This window comes from Ischnura elegans, chromosome 7 (genome assembly GCF_921293095.1).
Source record: "Ischnura elegans chromosome 7, ioIscEleg1.1, whole genome shotgun sequence".
Taxonomy (NCBI): Eukaryota; Metazoa; Arthropoda; class Insecta; order Odonata; family Coenagrionidae; genus Ischnura; species Ischnura elegans.
In genome coordinates, this window is record NC_060252.1 from 1,645,213 (window position 1) to 1,672,266 (window position 27,054).

General features: G+C 38.1%; 1 protein-coding gene across 2 annotated transcripts in view; it reads right to left on the bottom strand.

The window, feature by feature from the left end:
• The window catches only part of LOC124162349 (potassium voltage-gated channel subfamily KQT member 1-like), a 377,689-nt gene that overhangs the window by 118,523 nt on the left and 232,112 nt on the right, over positions 1 to 27,054 (bottom strand). For both annotated transcript variants that reach the window (XM_046538857.1, XM_046538855.1), the window contains exons 6-7: positions 25,421 to 25,531; positions 2,086 to 2,295 (exon numbers count right to left, since the gene is read on the bottom strand). In XM_046538857.1, the coding sequence (XP_046394813.1) occupies positions 2,086 to 2,295; positions 25,421 to 25,531 (321 nt within the window). The remainder of the gene's footprint in view (positions 1 to 2,085; positions 2,296 to 25,420; positions 25,532 to 27,054) is intronic.

The following is a 27,054-nucleotide window of genomic DNA, read 5'->3' on the forward strand; positions in this document are numbered from 1 at the left end:
CCTTGAGTAACTTAGTAAGATTTAATGTGTACCATGTAATACCATTACCTATTAAGATTAACGGCACGTCAATGAAGTTTATTTTTATCCAGCCGGAGAGAGAGTATCTGCTGCTAGATAAAAGTGGGAGATATGTAACAAAACTTTCCAGAGAAGATTTTGCTGATTGTAAATTGGTGAGTGCAAATGCACGATTGTGTAAGCAAACATGCCCACTAAGACTTGTGCACGTGCTTGATGATTGTGAAACTCAGTTGCTTCTATCAGCTTCCTCAATACCATTAAATTGTGATCGAAGAATTGTGTCGTTAGAAAAAACATTCTGGACTCGTTTAGGATCGAGGGAGTGGTTATTTGTTTCTCCAGGACCTGAAAAGGTCACCGTGCTATGTAAGGGTGATGACCCTTACGACGTTACCATAAGTGGCACAGGAAAATTAATGTTTAATGACTATTGCAAAGGTTATAGCACTGGTGCTATTCTCCAGGGTGATATAAACCTTAAATATAATAATTCCAAGGATGATGTAATACCTCCTCTTTCATTGACCTTTGATTGCTGTTTATCAGAGGAGGATTTAGTATCTTTTGCAAGATTAAAATTAAACTTGCCGTTTTCGCCTTTGATTCGGCATTTGGATGACTTAAAATATGCTAGTGTAAAGGTCTCGGAGGTGGAGCAGTTAATTGAAAAAGAGAGTTGGGACCAAGCTCACATCTATGAGCACAAGAAAATTTCTACATTTACTTATGTATCTTTGATTCTCATATTACTTGTAATGATTTATTGTTGTTGTTGTAAATGTTGTTTAAAAAGGTTGATCCCGTATTCAGATGACAGGGGACGCCGTGAATGTAAAGATTTATGTATAATCTTTAAGCCAAAAATTGTTAGTAAGGTGCATACATCTACAGAACAAATGCATCAAAGTCCACCATCTGATACGGTAAATCTACCGCTGGTACCCCTTCCGGGTTCAAGCCAGCAATTAGTATCGAGAACGGGTGGTAGCAATACGCCACAATCGGGAAAACGTTAGTGCTTTAACTGTGTGTATTTTTTTTCACTTTTGTATCAGTGACTCCAGCATTCATGTTTTTTTTGTGTGTAACATGTATGTATATCTGCTTGGCATGTGTGCAGTTTGTCGAGAGAATCGTGTGGACGATTCTCTCTGGTAAAAGGGGGAGGTGTTGCATGCACCCCCACATGGCCCTGCTTCTGGTCATGCCTGCCTTTGGGGGGCGGTGGGCTGTTATCAACATCATGATGAATGTTGCATGCACCCCCACATGGCCCTGCTTCTGGTCATGCCTGCCTTTGGGGGGCGGTGGGCTGTTATCAACATCATGATGAAGAGCAGAGCCCTTTGGCCTTTTTATCTACGCAAGAGGAGGATGTGTCCCCAGTTCTCTCCAGAGAGAGGAAGCGGCCGGGCTGGATCCCTCCGGCGTCTCGACGAGCTGGAGTAATTAGAGGGGACCTGTATTTTACTCTCAATAAATACCCTCACTAGTATCCAGCGGGAATTTTATTCATATTTTCCCCGATTCTCGACCACACCCGCGAGTCAGGAGGCAGCCACTCGACTCTTGCGACTCGCGATTGTCGTTACGTCCCGGCGAAGGCGTCGGGATGCGACATGCCTCAGTTCTCTTTTCATAAATAAAATTATAAATTTTCAAAGGCTGTTCTTTCATTGCTGCAATAAAAATTTAAATAAACTAGGAAAAATAAAAAAATGCCAAAAAATATCCCATTACTTTATATCTTTCATTTCCTCATTTTATATGTTGGAAGGAAATATTTAAACAAGCTTGAAAATCATGTTCCTAAATGAATTAAAAATTACTGTGAACATGGGCTGAATATTAAAATGGTATTATAGCTACCCAAGACCTAATATTAGAACAAAATCTTTGATATACCTGTTGGGGTCTGATTCACGATGCTTGCCCAGCTACCGCCTTGTAAATACCGACCTCATTTTATTAAGGAAAAACCACTTGAACAAAAACTTGCGTGGCATTGATGAGGAGAATTTTTATCTTTGCATGATGATCTTTCTTTTCAATGGTACTCACTTTGCTGAGTGGCGTCGTTGGGTTCTGGTTAGGCTGCGCTGTTTCTTTGATGTAAATCTTCCACGTGGCTATGCTGTTGAATGACTTGTCCGCTGCGTAGCATCTCCACAAACACTGAATCAACATGGCCGCCGCGGGGATTTGCCTGTTGAAGTGCTTCTGTCGTTGCTTCTGCTGCACTTTCAGGGCAAACCCAGATCCCAAAATACCCTGTGAAAGAAGAGCACAGGTAATTACCCAGAGAACCCATTCTGGGGAATGCAATCAAAGGGGATAATTCTTTATATACAAATGAAAATGACGGCGTTCAGAGAACTGTTGGACATTCAAAATGACGATTCAATGAGTAATCAATCGCTCCAGGAAACAACAAAGACACAATGGAAATGAGCCATTCCCAAATAAAAAACATGATAAATGAGCTATTTATAATAGAGCCCTCTAACAATAAGTGAGCCGTTACTCATGTCACATGTGCCGTTGCACAGTGGGCTGAAATCGAAGAAAGCTGAAAGCCAAAAATCGCTGTAATCTCAAGTATTGCTAAATGAATGAAACCTTTTGCGAATTGGGTACTTTAAGGACACGATGAAACTTATTAAGGATGATTTAGTCCAGAACATTGTATAGGAGGGCAATAAAACTTAAAAATAGGGGAAAGTTATGCGGGAACCATAGGAACCATATAGGGGCATGTAGAAATTTTGATATGGGAACATCAAGGGAAAAACAGAATTTCTTCCATTTTTAACTATGTTAAAAATTACTGTGAACATGGGCTGAATATTAAAATGGTATTGTAGCTATGGTAGTAGCTTCTGATAAGGTATGTGATGATTGAAAATTGCTATTAAACCTGAAAGTTTGGTCATTGAAGCGTAATAATAAAAATTAATACCATTAACAAATATTTTTTATTGCAAATTTCTCAAAACAAAGGTGTGCCACACTAAATTCTATTCTGAGTCAGAGGATAAAGAATCCTCATATTATAAAATATTTTCGCTATTTACCAGAAGATTTTTCTTCTCCTCTGGTAATTTTTTTACTTCACGGGTAAACCCAGCAGAACAAGAAATGAAATGATCTGACGTAAGCAGAAGCCTATGGAAAAGGTCATAGTTTGTGGCAATTCTAGACATTTTCCTGGAGTGTTTTTCGCAAATTCCATGGAAATTGCTACACTTGATTCCTCCAGTAAAGTAAAACTTTTTAGTTGTTTTTTTTCGACGTTTAGACCTCTCACTTGCACTATCGAAATGCAGTGACGGTCTTCCACGAAGAGTGCTTTCAATTTAACCTAAAACAATGATAAATTACGAAATATTTACAATTCACGGACTAAGGCAACAAGGAAATGTAATTCTTGATATTTCGGACCACGTTATAGGTTACGCATCATGTACCAGTGTGCAGATTTACGTCCGTGTTCTATTACCGAAATTTTCAATTTTTTGTAATTGAAGTGCTTTCTGACGTGCAAGTCAAGAACCCTCGGACAACTTGTACTATAAATAATACTTGGCAATATGTTTGCTTAAGTCATAGAAAACTAATGCTTATTCTAAGATAGATGCATTTGTCAATTGCCAACAAAATATTTAGGAAATCGGTCTCATTTAACCCACACTTGCACTCTCTGATCCCTAAAATAGAATTTCTTTACATCTGACGTCTTTTTTGGCTATGTGAACAATTGAAAAGAAAGCTTAAGATAAGTTAGTTATAATAAAAAAGATACGGCAGCATTATCGGATTCGTAATTTCTACATACAAGGTAATGGTCTAATTTCTCAGTGGAATGAGAGTCGTTTTTTGGAAACTTAAAAATTAATAAAATATTTTAGGACTAGTATTGTGTCTCTCATTATATTAAATTTAAACAGAATATCATATCGCACAATATGTCATTGATTCAAGGCTCCATAACTTTAGAAAGAGGCAACAGGATGCACGAATGAGGAAAGGATTCCGCATTCGCGTCATCTCAATCTACGCAACACCGCATATTTTGATATTCTGCTGCATAAAAATCCGATGATTTGATGTTCATCTTCCCACTGTCCTATTCGTCTCTCGTCTATCCTTAGACCCTTCGTTTTTACTACAATTTCGCTCACAGTTTAATCATTATCAACAAAGCCTTATAAACAGAAAAAAAATGCGCATTAGTTTCAAATGATGGTACATTTTCCCGGGTAGCGAGTGAATGACTTCTGGTTAGTTAAAATTAGAATAAAATCACTATGACAAATGTTTATTTCTTTTATCAGAATAATCCTATGTTTCCCTTGGGTTGGAACTGCCCGAAGAATGTTTTAATCTCGGATAGAAGTCATTGGAATGTATGCTTGCACTGGATGCTTCCTCAGAGACTATACAAATTCAAATCACGCAAGTGCTAAAACGGGGTAGCTATTATGGGCGTACTTGAACCGCTCGTTCACATCACAGGGCCTTAGTTCGTAGGCGGCGGAAGATTGACATAATGTTCGTGTGCCCATTGATGTTGCCACTTGGTCTTCCATATAAGTTCAACAGATTCAGGCTTCAATTGGAGGAAGTTAGACATATTTAAATAAATAAAAGTTCGTAGCACTTTTCTACTAGAATTTTTAATGCGTACGACGCGTTTCGGCTCACTGAGCCATCATCTGGTACCAACATCTGGCAGCCCTTACTTACTCTAGAATTTTATTTATACCCTTTAATTATTAATAAAACATGTGCACCTTCTCGTACTCAATTTCGTCGATTTACCCGCGAAGCCAATACTTGCAGTAAATATGCCGTCAAAAGCATCTTATACACCGCTATATTTGTTTTACTCACGTCTCGAACTGAAAGCTTTCGTAGAATAAGTAATCGTCTCCAGAAGACCAAAGGAAAATTTTCACCAATAAAAATAGCTTTTTAGCAATTTCAGCAATTAACTTTTTATGCGTAGATAGTTTATGTGAACATTCACGCCCATTCTAACATTGGTAACAACGTCCACCAACGATATGCGGCCTGAAAACAGCCAAACTGATTGAGTCCATCGTGCATCGATACCAATAATGAATTAATCTGTAGCATTTATAAAAGGAAAATAGTAAAAAAATTATAAAATTAATTTTTGCTACAGATATGTGATGCTTCGTTAGTTTTTACATGAAAGACTGCTGTCGGGAAATGCATTTAAAAAGGGATTAAAAATTTTCTTTACAGAGTACCGCCATGCGTACTGCATTAACAGATAAAAAAATAATATTTTCGCAAGTAAAAATCAAAGAAGAGAAAGCATATTTTTTCATGAAGAAAGCATCGGTGAAGTGGTATTGCACCCTTGTTTGAAACTTATTTTACTGTTGGCATTGATAACTCAGTATTTTTATCCACCTCACAGCGAGCATCATTGGCAATGAGCAAGTTGATAACATTTATATTGACTCAAGAGATGCTACAAATACAGATCTAGAAGATGCTCCGCAGACCAACAAAACAAATAAATTCTGACGCAGAAATTGCCCAAATAAGGCTGGTAGAATTTATGTCACCTTCCATCCCACATAAGTATTGTGGAAGCTATATGATATCGTAGAGACGAACGTTAACACTAGCTTCAGTATTTATTGGGAAGCTGTGAGCAAGACAACGGTACTAATAAATCCGGTAAGCGATAAGAATTCTGGTTGTAGAGTTTGAGGCGCCACTTACCAACCTAGTAGTAGTTCAAGTCTACAAGTCCGCTATATGGAGAAAGAAGTAGACGAGGCATATGAACTACTCGAGGAAAAAATAAGTGAAATCCCTTGTTTAAAAAATCAAGTTGTTATGGGGAACTATAACGCCTCTGTCGGGAAGGGAAGAAGGGCTACGAAATAGGAGATTTTGGATTAGGAACGCGAAACGACCGGGGAGAGAAATCAGTAATTTATTGCAGGAGAAACAAGTTATTCATCACTAACACATGATACAATTATCCAATGATCTAAGGTCCACCAGGAAGAGTTCAAGGGATACGGAGATACACCAGATAGACCACATAATAGTAAAACAAAGATTTAGGAATGGCGAAAAATAGCGTATTTCCAACCCATTATTAGCCATTATTATTAGCCAACGGCGAATTATTATATTATTAGCCAACGGCGAACGAACGCAACGTAATATTCAAAAGACTTGAAAAAATAAAGGCAAGGAAATAGAACGTTGAAACTTTAATGGGACTAAGAGGAGAGAATACTGGAAACTTGTGGAGATTCGTATGGCAAAGAAAACTTGGATAACGAAGGAAACTAAAAAAGATATGGCGGTGATGAGGAAGTGGAAGAATGAAGACACAGTACAGGGAAATTTCTAAGGAAAGTAATCATGTATTACGGTGAGAAATCAAGAAGGCGAGAATGAATTGGTGGAAAAGAAGGAGAGGCACTGCGAGGAAACGGGAAAGATTCATAAGTAACGAGAGGTAGACGCGTTGTACGTCAAGGTGAAGTCGCCATTTTGGCGGCAAAAGAGACAAATCATGTCAAAAATTAAGGCTAAAAAATGGAAGGGTGAGCAAACCAAGGTTGGTTCAGAGTATATGGACGGGATAGGAGGAGGATCTGTATGACAGCAGAAACAGGAAGGAAAGATTTCACATACAAAAGGAAGGGGCAGTGGTGGAGCATAATCTTGAGCCAAGGAAGAGGCTGCTTCTAATTGTAAGACACGGAAATCGAGGGAGCTCTCCCTGATATGAAGCCTAGGAAAGTGGTGGGGTGTATAATATCCTTTATGAACTGCAGAATAATGTAGGTTAGAATGGTAAGAGACGGTTATTCGAACTAGTACGCAAGATATATGAGGAAGGGTCCTTGCCGGAGGATTTCGCGACTAAGTGTAAGGTTAATATCGCACGAGGCGAAAGTGCTACTAAGGATATTAAATAGAAGAATAGAGGCAAGGACTATCGATTACTTGGGCGCAGATCAGTTCGAATTTAGAAAAGGTAAGTGAAGATGCAATTGCGGTAATGAAGTCCCTAGTGAAGAGGAACCTAGAATATAATCAGGTTGTGTTTGCCTTCTTCGTGGATTTTGAAAAAGTATTTCATAGAGTGGACTGGAAAAAGCTATGAATATTCTCAAGAAAATAGGCATGAATTGGAGGGATAGGTGACTCATTTGTAATCTTTATATGGCCCAGACTGCGCAAGTGAAGGTAGCGGACGGATAAACTGGGAGGGCAAGCTTTGGCCGAGTAGTGGGGCAAGACTTCGCTATCTCCATTGCTTTCTAGCGTATATGCTGAGGTGATGGTAAGAGAAGCGTGGGATGAGTTGGGAGCTGGAGTAAAAGTTGGAGGAGTAATATGAAATGAGTAAGGTTCACGGACGATCAGGCGTTGATCAGCCAGTAAGCAAGAGGGTTGCAGGCTCTAGTGGATGCATTAGACAAGAGATCCATTGAATATGGCATGAGGATTAATCACAAGAAGACCAAAGTCAAAATTAAGTTAAACGAATTACCAGGAAATTTAAATTTATCCACGCAACGTTTTACTCCCTTAGCGACAATTGTTACTCACAATTTATCAAAACTATTAATAATGTGTTAGTGCAATCAAAAGTAAACTAATTGATACTCTGTTGGCGAGCAATCGAATGCTTATTCTCCAAAAAGCAATATACTGATTGCTATAAAACCTTATTTTGAACCGTCATTCCCTATATTTGAATATTTACAGTTTTCCCTTTACGTCATAGTTTGGTACCTTTTCAAAGTATTGAAAATTTTCCACCCCAGAAGTGATTATAAACCTAAAGATCTTTAAGATCTTTATTCTTCGAAGAAACTGAAACCAATGTATTAAACTTACCATCTAAAAGCATATATATTTTGCCGACGCCAAATTTTACCGTTCAAACGCTCTTTTATATATTTAAGGCAAAATTATTTCCTTGCTGGTCATGAAGTATAAGAGAGTCAAATAGTTCAACATCTTTTTTGAAAAGATTAAATAAATGGTAACTTAATGTAGAAAATCCAAATAAAATAATTTGTTAATAGCGCCTTTAATGCTCAATATAGTTTGTTTGCACGACAGGCTGAGATTTAAAATCAAATAATTATCTTTTCAAGTATTTATTATGTTTCGTATCTGGTCTGAGCTTACTATTTTTTCAATTCGTATTGTCATTTGTCTTGAGGTATCCTGCAAGCAATGGCTAAATGGGATTCCTACTTTATCATTGTTTATTTGAAATTTAAAATGTGCTCTTAATGATGATTCTACGGATAAATAAAAATAATTTGGTTAGTTAATAATGTATGTGGTTAGTAAAGATTCGCGAGATACGATTGAGAGAAAAGATAAAAGTAGGTGGACAAGAGCGGAGAAAGTGAAGCGGATGGAGACGAGGAGGAAGGACGAAGTGTAGGACATGGTAGGGGAGGAGACAAAACTGTGTTACAGAAAGAATGCTGGGTAAATGAGAGGTAGGAAGGAAGGAAATACGAGATTCGATGGAAAGGAATTCCATTGTGAATTGAAGAGGAAAATGAATGAAAGGAGGGCGTACTCCCAGATTGTTTTCGTACATACAAACCCACCGTAATCCGCCATGTTGCCTTGAGATACGTCTACTTCCATGCGACGGAGAGACTAAGCGCGGTGACACTCGGCTACCTAGCTGTTCAACAGTCACAAACACAAGTTTCCAAAATTTCAGTCATCCACACCCGTTCCCCTCCACATCACCTTCCCTAAACACTGCTGCCCCCCCCCCCCCCACATGTGCCCTCCCTCGAGTCCAAGGCCACTTGCTAGACGGCTAAGCTCGCTACCCAGTAGGCCGAGTTTTTGAGGGGTAGGGGGAGGAACCACAACTGAAATGTGTCCAATGGTATCCGGGAGCCTTAATCATATATCATGCATTCTAAGGATCAATTTTCATGTTAACATAAAAAAACTGAGGTATCCCTGGAGGTTATCCTTGCTCCAATACCAAAAGTTCTTAAAATATTTTGCATTCTAAGGATAGATTTTCATATTTACTTGACATACTGAGATATACCTGAAGGTTCTCCTTGATCCCATATCCGTAGTTCTTAATATATTGGGCATTCAATGGATAGATTTAAATTTTTACATGAAAGACCAGAGGCGGATGGTAGTAGTTTATCTAGCGAGTCGATTGGGCGCTTGAATTCATCAAGCGGGTAAATAGGGCGGTGGGAACATAGATGTGTAACATATTTTCGAGTCATGTGCCCATAAGTGGTTAAACAGCGAAAGAAACACCCAAAATATCGTTTAAATGAGTGAAATAGGCGGGCAATACGCTCATTCACAGTCAACAATACTTAAGACCTTCTTAGTAACCACGGTGATAAATGCTTCGGGAAACCGTTTTGATGTGAATGATTTACGCAATGTAGAAACATATAGAGTGTATAGTAGATGAACTTATGAAATGTAGCCGATTTTTCGTATATCGGCCCTTACCCTAGGATTGTATCACCTCTTGATTTACTCACCTATTTTTGATTTATAATGTTTGAATACAGCAAACTTAATGAAATTAAAAACACCATTTTTAGAAAGTAAACGAACAGAGACTAATGAAATGATTATCCGAATAAATATGTTTCGAATAATGATGTAATGTTCGGATTCCACTGACGATGTATGTCTCTCACTGCTGTCATTTTTTATAAGGAAGGTTTATTACAACAAAACGAATTGATTACAATAAATATATGAATACGGTTAAAACTTGAATTAAAGAAAGAACCAAAGAATTTTCAACTGTCCCCGTAGATGTTAAATTCTATAAGTAATAGCAGTTCGATATCTTTTACAAAAACGTAGATTCGATATGTGTCGAATGGGAGCTTGGAAAGCAAATATATTTAAATGGTGCAGAATGAACAATGCTATAATAAACATATTAATAAAACTTCTTCGGTTTAACATCAATAGTTAGACAGATACGAAAATTTGCATATTTGCTACCATAATCATATCGAATTATCAAGTATACTGACCCGTGAAATTAAAATTTCGCAATACTATTGATTTATCTTCCCGTTTGGTCATCTACCCTATATTTCATGGTCAAATACGTCCGCGGATGTAAAATCCTGCATGTTACAGCAATTCGATATATTTTAAGAAAACGCTGAATCGATATATATCTAAAGAGACACTACATGCAAAACATATTTCCATTGGGATTACTGAAGAATACCAGAATGTACACATTCACCAAATTTCATTGGTCCAACGGATATACTATTCAAGATATGCCAATTTGTGTATTTGCTATAATAATCAATTCGATCTTTCGATTCGATAATAATCGATTCGATACTGCATCTGTAATGTAAAATCCGTAATGCCTTTAATTTTAATTCCGGTCTATGGCCATTTACCATATAATTCCTTGTCAACTTTGCCCGTTGATGTAAATTCCTATGTGTTATAACAATTCCATATATTTTAAGAAAAAGTAGATGCGATATATATCGAATGAGAGACATAACCAACAAATGTTTCCATTGGGCATTGTGAGGAAGACCAAGTTGTACCCATTCACCAAATTTCATTGGTTCAACGCATATACTATTCAAGTTATGGCAATTTGCGTATTTGCTACAATAATCGATTCGATCTTTCGATTAAACAGCCATCTGCACTGTAAAATCCGCTATGCTGTATATTATAATTCCAGTTAAAAGTCATCTACTCTATAATTCCTGGCCAAAAATGCCTGTGGATATAAAATCCTAAATGTTAAGGCAAATCGATATAATTTGGAAAATGAAGATTCGATATATATCGAATGAGAGACCATATACAAAACATATTTCTATTAGGCATTGTGAGGAATATCATGATATACCCATTTCCAAAATTTCTTTGGTCCAACTTATATAGGAATCAAGTTATGCCAATTTGCGTATTTGCTACAATAATCGATTCGATCTTTCGATTATACTGACATCTGTACTGTAAAATCCGCAACGATATTAATTTTATTTCCAGTCTATGGTCATCTACTATATGTATAGTTCCTGGTCAACTATGCCCTTGGATGTAAAATCCTATATGTTATAGCAATTCGATATATTTAAGAAAAAGTAGATTCGATATATATCGAATGTGAGACTACGTACAAAACAAATTTTCATTGGGCATAGTGAGGAATACCAATATGTACCCAGTCACCAAATTTCATTGACGGGAAAACTATTGAAGTTATGCCAATTTACGTATTTGCTATAATAATCGAATTGATTTTTCGATCATACTGACATCTGTACTGTAAAATCCGCAATGCTATTGGTTTAACTTTCAGTCTATGGGTATCTACTATATAATACCTGGTCAACTAAGTCCTTGGATGTAAAATCCTATATGTTATAGCAGCTCGATATAATTGAAGTAAAAGCATATTCGATATATATCGCCCGTTAGACTACATACAAAACATATTTCTGTTGGGCATTATGAGGAATACCAAAATGTGTATATTCGCCAAATTTCATTGGTCCAACGGGTATACTTTTCAAGTTATACCAATTTGTGTATTTGCTATAATAATTGAATCGATTTTTCGATCATACTGACATCTGTACTGTAAAATCCGCGATGCTATTGGTTTAAAATCCAGTCTATTGGTATCTAATATTTAATCCATAGTCAACTATGTCCTTGGATGTAAAATCCTACATGTTATAGCAATTCGATATATTTTAAGAAAAAGTAGATTCGATATATATCGAACGTGAGACTGTATACAAAACATATTACCATTGAGAATAGTGAGGAATACCAAGATATACCCGTTCACCAAGTTTCATTGGTCCAACGTATACACTAATCAAGTTATGCCAATTTGCGTATTTGCTATACTAATCGAATCGTACTTTCGACTATACTGACATCTGATCCGCAATCCTATTGATATCCCTTCCATTCTATGGTCACTCCCTTATCCCTGCCTTCTCTACTATCCCCGCTTTCAAAATTCAGCCTATGTTCTTATGTTCGTGACGTAGATAGACGCGATGCGTGTATTTCTTACGGGGGCCTATTACAAAAAGATATAAATTCATATTGATATGTCTGCATTAGGAAACATTACTCATATAATAATTAATAATTCATTCCTTCCCTTACGTATTGTTAAAATTTTTATCCCCGTAACTATGTAAATAGGTCTGAAAAATGGCTCCATCGAATGTAACCTTGTATCGATCATAACGTCGAGTCTAATTATCGATCCGCTTGATTTAACTTTTGTCGGATGAATGACATTATCAGTTGTTTTGTGTATGACTTTCATGTTTAAAACTTGATTAACGGAAAAGTTATTAGCGATTAAAGCGTATCCAAGGAGATTGGTATCGATAGAACTCGCACATGAATCGATCGAGCGGAATTATCACCAATGCAAAAGTTGGCTATTTTAATGATGCTATTACCCTGAAAATTCCATTCATCTAGCTGAAATGGTTGTTAAGATATTTAAGGTTGTATGCTCCACAAAAAAATGGCGACAATGATTTTTCGCGTGCAGGATATTTTTCGGAATTTAATTATGGATTAACCAAGAGGGTTACGGGGAAAGTAAGCTGAAACGTTAGGGTTCGAAGAACCCGGGTTCGAAGAACCCTAAACTGTGTATCTAGAAGATTCCAAATTTTCACATGGCACATGTCTCAACGCCGAAATCCGATATTGAAAATTCGACCACCTCTACAATGGAAAAACAAAATCGTTTATTCCTCGGAATTGTTTCGACATATGAAAATTCCGAGATAGCGAAAAAATCAACCGAAAAATCTAGTATCTTGCGTTTCAAGGAATTTGTCCTGCGATGATTGCAAGTTGGTCAAAAAAATTAACGTAGTGCCATAAGAAAAGCATGGGGCACTTTCAAAATATCATAAAAAATACTAAATATCAATTCGTCGCAATGACAACCACACCAAAAAATCAACCCAAAAATCTAGTTTATGTCAAGAGAATGTCATGTTCCTGACACATTTGTAAATACCGAAAAAACCTTAAAAGTTTTAGTCCCATAAGGCTCCCATTCTAATTCAACTCGATATATCTCGAAAACTTATCGACTTTTTGAAGATTTCAGATTTTTCCTCCCAATGAATTATTTTTACTTTTACGCTCAATATTCCATACAATCACACATGTCACAGTTTGGGCTACTAATTTGTATCAATCACCCAATCAGTGAATCAATTTGCAGCTATTATAGGCTAAATCTACATTTAAGAACACATACATTTGTAAATAAAGCACTAACATAGTTTACACAGTTTTACATAGTTTCCCTGAGCTCTGCGCCTCATGCATGCATTGGTAACCTCAGACGATGTATAACTTCTATCCTCTCGTGTAGAAACTAGGTCCCTGTGACGTCACGTGGAGTGGAATCGCATGGGCGCCAATCTGGCCTTTTTCAAATGAGGATAAAATTTGACCCTTGCCATTCTTCTGAACCGGTATTTCAAAAACCAAATAATTTTTGTATTATGAATACAGTAATGGTGGGTAACGAATCGCAATCAATGCCTTTCGTTTTCTTTGATGAAGGAAACTACCCTACTATTCTAATCACACCTTTACAAGTGGTGGTAGGTGAAATTCATTCTCCTTCCCTTCTTCTGAGCGAACTTGTATATCACCTTGTCATTGAAACCTTCGATACCATCCTGGAACTTTTTTCAATTAATAACATCGCCAAAGCAGTGAGCCTGTTCTCGTCCATCAGGCTACGTAAAAATGTTTTAACACGCTTAAGGGTTGAAAAACACCTCTTTGCTTCACTAGTTGTCATCGGAATTGTGGCAAGAATTTTTAGTGGTTTAGTTGTTTTACTGAATGTGTTTTGAATATTATTGTCAACGATGAATCCTAGTAGGGCAACGAAACTGGAGACTTTTCGGAAGTCCTCGCGCATGTAAATTATTTCAAGCTCATTCCGCAGACGAACTTGTTCTATGAATAACTGTAACTCACGCACACTATGCAAATACTTTTCTGGGAATTTCTGGTTAAATTCGGGAAATTTTCGAAAGAGAAAAGGACCGATGCCATAAGATGCCATAAGTAACAGAGAATCGTTCTTTAGCCTGACTGAGTATTGCCTCACAAATTCTTTTGCAGATTGGTTTATGGAGATGATAGTGTGTTCTCACGTCTAGTCTTTTCAGTCTAGTGTCTGAGTAATTGCATTAATCCGATGTCCCAAGGTCAAATTTGCGCCAAAATATTTGCATCGAATTTTGATACAACTGACGCGCACCGCCTATCACGGTCAAAATTTCAAATCAAAATATTTGCATCGAATTTTGATACAACTGACGCGCACCGTCTCCCACGGTCAAAATTTCATCCAGCTGGCTTTTGGTCCTATCGTTTGGACCAAACTCGGTTTGGTCCGAATACATAGAAAGGGTTCTAAATTTTCATCCAATTGGATGAAACCAACCAATCACCTTGACAATAATTTGACAAAAAAAGCATCGCCAAAGGCAAACTTATTTATTGTCTGCATGAGCATTTTCATTAATAAATATATATATTATGGACACAAAAATAAACTTTGTAGCATTCCACACAGTATACATTAAAAATCCAACCGGTTTCCACCTTTTCAGGTCATGATCATTATCGATCACTCCTTTGTAAGACCTGAAAAGGTCGAAGGTTTCCACCTTTTCAGGTCATGATCATTATCGATCACCCCTTTGTAAGACCTGAAAAGGTCGAAACCGGTGCAGTTTTTTCATAAATACTGTATGGAATACTAAAAGGTGTAGTTTTGAATCTATATTGGAACCATATCGCGAAGTTACCTCATGAAACATTATTTCAACTATATACATACGTTCGTGATCGTCTATTTCATCGCCTGGTGTGGTTCTAAAAGTAAAAATGAGCAAAAATTGGTATCGATAGGCGATGGAAACTCTCAACTAGGAAATCTGTAATAATGAGTTCATGTTTAATAAGAAGGAAGCGTTCTTTTAGACTCGCGGGTGTTTTGGAAAGAATAAAAGATTTACTTAAGGTATCGAGGCTGAATCGAACACTTAGTATGAACTTTCTGCTAAAAAGAAAAGGGGAAGAATATTGGGTTCAAGCAGCAGCCGCATGTCGCCCATTGATTAGTGTCCATGACGTCAATGTGACCCAGAGGGCTCGGTGCCGAATGGATGAGTGCACAGGGTGACTCATGTGTTTTCATCTCTCTCTTCACAATCAATCTGTTGGATATGGATGTATTTATTCTTTCACTGACATGGAAACTGACTATAGCCAAGACATAGCATAAAAGTTTCCCTCAGTCGCATAAAATCTAATTGCTTACTTGATTTAAATTTAAAGTGAATATTTCGGTGCGCCTATAGTGCACGCATGATAGTAGTGGATTTGCCTAGTGACGTTCCAAACATGGAACACTGTAAATAAAAGCTTATAACTAAAAGAAAATACATTGATTCAAACATTTATTCTTAAAGTACTACAAGTTAACTATTACTGAACATGCAGGGAAAATTTTACAACATTTGGGCGTAATGGCAAATAGTTATTAACATAACATTTGAGATGGTCTCATAAAAACCGCCTAGAAAAGAAATACTTCTCCCCTCACTCATATATTTCTCAACTCACTGGCTGTGATAGGTTAGCAAAACTGACTGATTCTATATGCCCCGAAATAGAATTATCTTTATAAAGAGGTACAGAAAGAAAAACCGGGGCATATTGGTGTATAATGAGTCGTAGTCATTAAAATAGAAAGTCGCGTCAGGTGTTCCAAAAATGGAACACAAGGCATAAATGGGTTAAGACTTTTTCCCTTAGCAAGTGTGATCACAAAAATAGTGGATATTCCCTTGCACATGATGAGACATGTTTGTAGTAGGAGTAATATGGCAAGTATGAGTCGTGCGTGATAATACCCAACAGGTATGATACCGCAAGTATGCAGGTATGGCACAAGAAGTTTGCAGCCGCTTTAACTTGACAAGTTTGCAGCGAGTATGATGCGACAAGTTTGAAGCAAGTCAGAAAAAGCGTAACTAGGATGTTTGATTCAAGCTTGCAGCAAGTTTGCAGGCTTGTCATGAAAAGCTTGCTGCAAACTTCCAACTTTGTTATGACAAGCTTGTGGCAAGCTTGCAGCAAGTTTAGCATGCTAGCTGGGTTATCGGTGACTGCTACTCATCAGTAACGGTGATTTTTAAGTGTGATTGCGATCACCGAGGAGAACCGCTCATAAAAGTCAGTCGTGATTTGTAGCGCTGCTGTTCCTGCTATCCAATGAATATGCTCTCCGCTAAATGAACGAATGAACTTATTGAAAATTGGAAAATTAGGCAAAATGTTTTTCAGGGAATAGTTCTTATTCTGAGTTTATATTACGATAATTAAGTAAATTTTACATGGTAAAGGAATTGATTAGTGGCAATCATTAAAATCCCGTATATTACCACCAGCCTGGCATATTGAAGATCTGAAATTGGTTTCGGCTTTATCAGTATCAGTTGACGAGGCATGTGACGTAAATGATGAAGCTCAAGTTTCACTTTTTATAAGATTTATGTCTCATTCAGGCCCTTACGAAGAACTTTTAGGATTATTGCCACTCAAAAGTCGGACGCGTGGAGAAGATATCGCAAATGTTGTAATCGAGTGCATGGTTAAACATCATATTCCCCTCGATAAAATTCTGTCGATTACAAAAGATGGGGCCAAAAGTATAACCGGCGTAAGAAATGGTTTTGTTGCTATATTCAAAGAAAAAATGAATCGCGAGACACTTGTTCACCATTGTGGCCGTGTTTCAATCCAATCCACCGTAAATGCACTCTTTCGCTCTTACCAGCACTATTCGATCGTCACATTTCGGTCGTGACGTCACGTAGTGCGATTCCGATTCGCGTGCGGTCCTGCTCTGAAGAGCGCATAGTCGAAGAGGACGGGAGAGAGCGAGGATTCGCCCTCACTCGCTTTTCAACCCTTCGACTACGACCGTTAGAGGGAGAAATTTCGATTCATTTTGAGGATTCAGATGGGATTTGATTCGAGGCAATGATTCGGTTCTTTAAAACGTTCATAATGAACCGAGTGAATCTCGAATCCGAATGAGTCTTGAATACTCGTGAATGTGAATTTGAAATGTATGAGACCTATATGGTTCGTTTCCTCTTCTTGGGATCAGCGTTCCCCGAAACGCATGTGCTATATCTATCCTACTGTGTGTGTGATTGTGACCATCTTTAATTCCATTTCTTCTTCTGTCCGCGTTGAATTCTTCGTTCGTGGCGGGACCTACGCCCAGAGCCATCCCAGATAGCAATGCAAGCTGGAATCAAGCTTGATTCAAGCTTGACTGATCAAGGCTGCAAGCTTGCAGCAACCTGGAAAAAACAAGCCTGTTAGCTTGATTCAAGCTTGAATCAAGCTAACTAGTCTCCACCAGTCAAGGTTGTTGCAAGCTTGAAAAAACAAGCCTGAATCAAGGGTATGACACCTTCCCACATAGCAATGCAAGCTGGTAATAAAAGGTGGTATAACACTGTGTGCTCTTGCTAGCCACAGGCGAGTGAGTTAGTGTTATATATGAGTGGTGAGTTGTAAGTGAGTTTTGTGAGTGACTGAGCTTTCTGACCAGAAAATATTTCAACCTTGACACGACAAGGGAAAATCATGTTTGGCAGCTTGACATAGGCTGGAAAGAGGCTTGAAAAATTCAACCTTGACATGGCAAGGAAAAATCAAGCTTGACATAAGCTAACATGCTATGTGGGATCTCTTGGCCAAATGATAGGGCTAGACCTCGGGGGATTTGGTGTATAAATCCCCGCCGAAAACACTGGAGATTAGATTAGCCTGGATAGCTCGGTGGTCTGAGCATCTGCCCGGAAAGCAGAAGGTCCGTGGTTCGATTCCCGGTTCAGGTGAACTTTTTCCATGTGTTTTCGGCCTGCATTCCATCTCCACGCCGCAGTGTGTCATCGTCTTGCATAAATGTTTCTGTCTCTTTGTTTCAATTTCTATTATATGTTATTATGATTGTATATTCGCCTGTGGCGACCTGTGTGAATGTGAATTTGATATATATATGAGTTTTAGAACTTAGAACATATATATATATATAAATATATATATATATATGTATATATATACACACGTTTGAAATAAACTCACACGAGCATTATAAATAATGTAAAGGAACTTCTTCTTGCCCTAGGGTGGGCACACAAAAAAACTTAGAAATTGACAGAAAAACGAAAAATAAAATAAAAGTGAGGAACTTACGGGGAAAGGTTGTTTTTACAAATTTTCGATGGGACGCAGCCCATCTTGAGAAAGATGGGCTGCGTCCCATCGAAAATTTGTAAAAACAACGCTCCGTTTTTTCTCCCTGCTCACCTCGTGCGTCAATGGGATGAGGAAAACTCAGAAGGGGAAGAAAGAGAATAAACTTGTGCGTCGTCAGAGACTGCCCACAAGAACTTACCAAGTCAAATGCAGTAGCTGGGGCGAGGAAATCAGAGACAATAAGAGTGGAAGCATTCTAAACGAATGTGTTGCAGCCAATGAATGACGGCGAAAAAAAGGATCGACCAAGTAAGTAATGAGGAGTAGTATGGAGAGTGGGATAAAAAAAAGAGTTCCAAAAACAAAAGAGAGAAAGACGAGTCAACTTAGACTTATCGGCTGGAAAAAGGCAAAGGAACGCTGAACTTCATGAATTTGTACAGAATTCTGCTGGAGCTCCAAAGGGTTTTGTAATATATAATTTTAATCAATGTTTATTCCACTACAACAATGGCGAACATGCATGAAATTTGTTCATCATGCTAGTAAGTCTTATTGAATAGACAATTTTCTCACGAGTCCAAATATATGACCCAAAACACTCCTAGCACTACACAAACGTCATTAAATGCTTACTAAAGGTGACAGAATATCGCTTGATGTCACGTGACCTGAAACGCCCTCTGACGTTATCGCACGGTACACCATTCACTTCGCTAAGAGAGTACAAGGGCAGACTCTTGATTGCAATATATAGAAGTAAAAATCATCAACGAGATCTGTAGTAGTTCCTCAAAGAATAAGTTGACTTAATAGGGATTTAAGATAGGACAATACGACAGTTTACTTTTGGTCAACTTCCATATGGCGGCTGATTTTCTGAAAAATAGCGACTGCTTCCAAATCTCACCAAACAATCCCCTTCATTTGTTTCAATAACGCCTTAGCAACCCAACATATTCACAATCTGCTGTTTGACGTTAAAACAGCAATTATTTACGCCATATTTACGTTTGAGCCCCTGCATAGACCAATTTTCTATCCACTTCCTCAGTCAGTCATCAGTGGATTCCGTGCCGTGACGTCACGCTCCGATGACGTCGTGTTTTCAAGCAGCCGATGAATTTCAATTTTCAAAGACTCATAACTCCGCTAAAAAACATTATTCATCCGCGAAATTTTCGGTAAGTACATTTGAGATAGGGACCTTCTTATTCTAGTACTTTAAAAAATTGTGCATGTTCCCCATTATCCCTTAAACAGTGTTTAAAAGTGAGCGTTTAGCTTCCACGGTCAAAAGAGTGAAGAAGAACGCGAAATGCACTAACCAGAGAACGGTCGTCTTTTTCATCTCGTCACGGGCAAAATGTTTGATTGGCGACATTCATTGTTCTTTTTATAGAGAGAACGACATCGCCACATTACAAACAGCTGTTAAGAATTAAATTTTATCCAATCTTTTATTTTTTAAATGGCCAATACGTATATTTCAATTTCCCAGATGCACAAAAGTACATGAATATCGAAGTTACGTATGCTATGGCTAAAGACTTTTTCCAAACTTTCCATGCACGGGAATTTTGATGTAGTTCCTCTGAAAATAAACCGCAAAGACGAAAATCGCCATTTTGGTAGCGTGCAAAGTCGCGAGGTTTGAAAAACATCTCTATTTCACGGTTAAGGAGGATTTAAACGATCTTTCCGGTCGTTCTTTAACGTTCGTGAAGAAGGCTATATTTCGGCTAATGACGTCCATAACTTCATAGGCGTTTCAGCTTCTTGTTCCTAATCTTGTCGAAAAGGGGTGGTTTCCTATTATTTTTTAATGCCATAATCGAAAGAATATTACTCCTTGAGTACGCATTTCACACTTTTAGATTTTTAAATGACGATATCTATTTTCGCGATTAAATGAAAAGTGAAAAATTTCAATCGCGCGAAAACGCGACGGCTAAGAATGAATGCTGGGAAAAGCCCGTGTGACGTCATTCTGGTTCCCGCTGACGCCGTGTGAGGTGACCTTGGGGCGAGGATATGTGCGCCGCTGCGATGCAGGCTGCTAGCAGGTACCAGACTACCCTGCTAGCAGATAGCGCTTGGCTTAAATAAGGATTATTAATACCTTATCAAACAAAGGAAGCTTTCCGACCATAGCCAATTTTAATAAGTGATTATTAAGACATGTTTCCCTGAGCTCTGTGCCTCATGGTAATCATCATTGGATCGGATAATCGGATCATTGGTAATCTCAGACGATGTGAAACTCCTATCTACTCGCATAGAAACTAGGTCCCTGTGACGTCACGTGGAGTAGTATCGCATGGGCGCCTATCAGGCCTTTTTCAAATGAGGTTAAAATTGACCATTGCCATTTGTCTAAACTGGTATTTTTAAAACCAAATCATTTGTACATTATGAATACACTAATGATGGGTAACGAATCGCAATCAATGCCTTTCGTTTTCTTTGATGAAGGAAACTACCCTATTAAAAACCTGAGAGTAAGAACCAGATAATGGCCTCATTTTGCAAAAAATGAAATTTCCGATCCACAATAGGCCAACAGAAAATCATAAAATATCGTCAAATACTTTTCTATGGCAAGTTTTTCACTCGCACATATAGCGGCGCTTCAATTTTATCCGCAAGAGAGTATTTGCACCCGGGAGGATCACGATTGAAATGCAGTTGATTAGATAAAGTGGGTCATTACTTTCGTTTAACAGCATTCATTGTTGCTTAGTTTTTGTAATAATTAATATTTAATGTGCATTGATATTTAGCGGACAAAAACGCTTTGCTATCGGCTCCTCGGTATGAGACGTCATTTCGTTCTATCTCATCAGCGTGCAAGGTGTTTAAGTTACGATGAACTGCGTGTGCATTGGAAAACTTTGGTCGATCTGATTAGTGTAAAGGAAAATACGTTTATGTGCATATCAAGGAATCAGGATCCTTCAAATGATACCCCGAAGGTGGATGCTTCAATGATATGCCATGCTGATTATGTTGGACTATATCTACATGCCACGGCACGAAGTTTTAAAGTTGCACTGGAGTTTTTGTTTTGTTGCCCCATTCATAATAAAGAGCAATAGTCGGGAAAACTCATCAGAAATTAGGTCCAAGTGAATTAAGTAAGGGTGTTTGTAAAAATAGGTAATTGGCCAAAAGTTTGTAAGCACGATTCAAAGGTTTACGGAAGTATAAGTACCGGTGCGTAGATAGAAAACTATCCATATTTGTATCATTATTTCAAATACCGATCTTAATTTAAATGAAGAATTCATTTATCTTCCATTATTATTTAACCTACTTACCCGCGAAAAAATAATTTTTCATATTGATTTTTGGCCCATAGTGGCTGAATGAATATCCATGATTCATTATTTGATTGCCGAAACTTCTGGGCTATTTAAGGTCTGAAACGTAAGTTAAACACGTAACTGGAGTTATATTTTGGTCCACTCCAAGCAGTCATCTGACCTTTGACAAAATACACTATTTATTGACGTATTTGTTCTTCCGTAGCATTAATGTACTCAACGCAGAGTTCTCACTATCTCAATGTTTTCACAATTTATTAACATTTCGCCAATAAAGATATGTCAGTCAACTATACATTTAAACGACTTTGATTTCTCCAGGAGAATACTATCTATTGATTCTATACTGAAATTTCAGTGTGAAATTGGACTTTCAAAAAGTAACACTGCCTTGAAGATGGGAGACAAGTCGTTTCTCGAAACGTCGGCTTATACGACAGAATTAACCTTGCTGAGAACCCGAGAAGAATTCATCAATAACTATAACTTTGCAGGGCTGAGTTTTATGAAAAACATTTGTGAGATATATCTTAAAATAATGCCATTGATAATTAGGAATATAATCCGAGGTTTCTGGCAAGATGGAGTGGAAACGGAACACGACAAAAAATTGCTCCTGCTTCTTTGTAAGATAATTTGGGCCGTATGTCAACACTTTTGATGGAAATCGATTCTCGGGCTGGAAATCAATTGTTTGATAATTAGATCAGACGATTACTTTACATTTACTGGGTTTTCATATGCTTCTCGTAGTATCTGTTTGCACAATTTTAAAATTGGTTCGTTTTACATTTCTTCACATTATAAGTTTATAGGTTTTCAAGGTACAAATTTTTACTTAGTATGTCTTGTTACTACTATCCATTAAGCGAATCAATAACGACTCGTGATACGATATCATGACCTTATTTCACATCCGATTTTGAAAATACTTTTATCAATGTGTTTGGCATGAAATTACAAACATTTAGAAGGCCCAAACTATCGTGATTGAAGATATTTGCATCACTGTACTATTAAATTCCATTTTTCGGGTGTACGTCCGCGTGCTTAATATTTAACTCGACGTTTCGTTCCTGCTGCTGGAGCCGTCGTCAGGAGGAGGATCGGAAGGAAGGAAAAATGGAATGCATCTAATCGCTGCGGAAACCTTTACACCAAAATTTGCCTGTGCACTGTGTTTGGCATAAAATTACAAGCCGTTGAATACTCAAATTAACGTAAATTCAAACTTTATGTTTCACGACCCCTTATTATATATATATATATATATATATATATATATATATATATAGTATATATATTTTTTTTTTAGATCACGACCCACATCTCGTGATCTAAAAAAAATATATATTAACGTAAATGTTTTGAAGGTCTGCGTTCCCGCGTCTGCGCTCCTTGGGCATCCCTAAGGTGGCCGGATGTCTCCTGTGATGCACCTGCCTACGGCACCACAACGAGGAAGAGTCCGCTCTAGGACAGGGCTGAGTTCTGCTGACGTCAGCGTCGCCCTTCTCCCCCACTACTCCGGTGCAGTGAGAAGGGTTGACGAGTATATTCATTGATGACCTTTTCCGATTTTTCATTCATCGCCTGATGATGCGACCAGCAATGAACGCGAAAGCTCGTATGACGAAGTGCAATTCACAGCAGCTCCCGAAAGCCCTTGACGAAAATATTCCGTCAGAGTTGACAGAAATGAACGGAAAATTCTCATTCTTATTTCTGGACAGAACAGACCAAGAAGCTCAAAAACGTCCGTCTCTTTAAGAAAAGCATTCGAGAAAAATCAATGGCTGCTCCATTTCCCGATATAATACACAAGCACACATACACGCTCAGTTCATACTCTCCATGGAAACAAACATCCATTATGACGTACCACATGTGGGTATCGAACGACAAGCACAATCGATGATTGGTTTAATTCCGCGTCGACTCATTTTTGGCGGACGACAGTTTCGGGCGCGTTCCAGCAAAATCCTTCTTGGGGTCCAAATGGTGCGCAGAGCTGAAATCCTTTGTATATGTATAAGGCTAGTCAGGTGCCCGTCGATTTGCTCGGTTTGGATTCCATTTTTGGAAGAGCCGTTTGAATGATAAAGCTAAAGGATAGCCATCCTCACTGATGAAATAATTTTCATGATTCGCAATTTCTATCGCCTCCCTTTCCAGCCGAGGGAAATATTTATTTTCTCTGGCGATGATTTTTGATTCTTGTAATAGAAAGACATGCCCAGGTTCCGATTATGCAAGATCCGCAAACGCAGAAAGGCGACATTTTGTTTCTTTTCGGTTGCATTGCGATGTTCATCTATTCTGTATTTGAGGGATCTAGATGTTTTCCCGATGTATGATTGACCACAGGAACACATTACTTCATACACTCTGTCATAGATATCAGATGGGTGACGATATTTTTCACTCCGGAGGAGGTCAGAGATCTTCTCTGAGCTTTTGAATCTTGTCAAAACGTCGTGTTTGGCGAGAACTGTTGCGATTCTCTCCTGCGACGCATGGCAAGAGAGCATGTACCTTTGCCTTTTGCTGGTCTTCCCTTGCAGTCTCCAATGGGCCACATCTCCTTTCTCTTCTTCCTTTCTCCCGCGATTTCCCGAATCAGTTCCCGGTCGAAGCCATTCCCTTGGAACGTGATAAGGAGGTGTTGTTTTCTCTAGCGAGCGAATCAGCATCCGAGATGGCATATGCCCTATGATTTAGGGTTTTGATGACCAATGCTTTTTGCCAAGGATAATGGTGTGATTTGGCATACAAATAGCCGTCAGTATGCATTTTCTCACGAGAAACTGAATGTCCTAATGTCCCATCAGATTATTTCTTGACGAGAACGTCCAAGATTGAAGGTTGGTTATTTTCTTCCATTTCCATTGTGAACTGAATGGAACTATTTTGTCTATGAAGGTGTTCGATGAATCTTTTCAGTTCATCAGTCCCGTGAGACCATATGACGAAGGTGTAGTCGACATATCTCACAAAGAGTTTCGGCTTCGTAGGGAAAGAATCCAGGGCTTTTCGTTCGCATTCTTCCATGTAAATATGCGCAACGACAGGTGATCAAAGAGAACCAATGGATGCCCCTTTGTCCGTTTGTTCATATAATTTCCCTCCCCAAGAGAAATAGCAATTACGAAGGCAAAATTCCACCATTGTCGTAATATCTTTCGGAGGGCCTTTTTCCGTCTGAGTCTTAATGACTTCGATGGCATCTTCAATAGGTATTTTGGTGAACAAAGACCACGTCAACACTAACAAGGAGATCATCTTCAGAAAACCTGCCTTTTTGGCAGACCGTAAAGACGTGGAGGTTCAGGAGCCGACTTGATCAGTGGTCGAATCTCCTCTTGGGGCATTGACGAATGCTTCAGGAGGTCTTTGATGCTCCTCTGATTTTTTTCCGTAGGATCTGACTTCAGTTCTTAATAGCATTCGTCAATATCTCAAGAGGAGAGACGACCACAGCTATAGTCGGCTCCTAAACCTCCACGTTTTTACGACGTGCCTAAAATTCACTAGGATGGGATACCTCTCCGGTCCATAGTAAGTGCCATTGATTCACCGACACATAATCTCGCTAATTATCTAGCCCATACCAAGCGGTCATTCTCAGGCCTAACTGCCACTTATATAATATATGTATATGGAGGAAAGAGACTTACAGCGGGCAGCGCGAAGAAAGAAATTGCGAAGACGCTGAAGCAGGAGGCCACGATTTTTCCCATCCATGTCTTGGGAACAGTGTCCCCATATCCTATCGTTGTCACCGTTATCTGCAAAGCAATAGAGAGAGAGAGATAGTCACAGTTAGTACCACAAAATAGTAGACTCCTAAAACGCATAAGCAACACATAAAACAACTCTTTCAACTTCAGTTAGATAGTTACTAAAATAAAAATGTAATAATTTTAATGGGTCATCACCTGAGATGGCATAACAACCTTTTGAAAATCTTAAATACGTAGAACAGTTTTTTTTGTAGGGCCTAGAATTACGCTTTTGACCGTTCAAAGCAACACACTCAACACTTATGTCATACATTTCACCTCAATTCATAGTTCAATAATCGTTTATCCAGATTTTGATCACAATATCTATGTGCGGAGCGTACATCCCAATGCCTCTAAATTAATAAGTTGACCGTAATGGGGGAAGAAAATTGCGCGAATAATGCGCTTTTCTCATCTTTTGCCAAAAACATCCGCATTAAATCACTTAACTCCAATCATTGGAAATTGAATTGAATTGATATAATTCTGAAGGAAATAAACATTTCTAGAGATTAAATATCAATAGAATCGTTGTAATTCCATTTCCTATTTTCTAAATGTTAGCGCTTAATACATGGTTACTCTACGATTGACCTTAGAATCAGCATAAACGTTCATTTTTCAAAATAGACATGTGCATTATTCAATAAAAAAGGAAGGCAGAGATAAAATATGAGTGCATTCAATGTTACATAATAATTCACATTTTTCTCGCGCGCGGCGCCGCACAGTGGGCTAGAATCGAAAAGGCTTGAAGGTATCCATATTTCAATAAGGATATGGTGTTGTAAGCCCATTTAGTTATGGCTTCAAATTCCGTGTCTAAATCGAGAAAAGTCTTGCTAAATTTAATGAATTCACATTTCATAAATAAATAAATTGTGCATTTTGGATTTACCGCTTAATCTATATTTGGAATATAATACTATTATTTGGATCACGCGCAATAATAAAAATGGTGTTTTCATTCTGGGACATTAGTATTCATGATGATATTCAAGGAAATATTTGTTTAAACCGTTTCTCATCTTTTTTGTGACAATGACCTATAATAATTGCTATGTTCAATTTACGAAACATGTCACAATAGCTGATTTTTAACTCACATTTTGAGTTTATTTATCGAATGAATTTCATCAAAAACATTTCGTTCATAGTGAAAATAATTAATGTTGGCGGCATTAATAGTTTTTATTGAAGCAATAGATAAAATTTCCACGTATATGACCACTGCGTAGACTTGCGCTCACATTATGTACTCACCAAATATGTCTCCAGAGAGACAGGGTGCACAGTGGGCTAGAATCGAAAAAAGCTGGCCAAAACCTCTGTTCCGTAAAGAGAAGCGTTTCTTAGCTGTTGTTACTGCCACCGGAGGGCGTAGTTTCATTTTGATGTTCAATTTGTGTGCGTGTGTTTTAATATTATTATTTCACTCCAAGGTAGGGGAGTACCTACAATTTCCTAAGCTTCAGAAGTATAGCTTGAATACTTATCATTGCATCAAGACCAGGATTACACAAAAA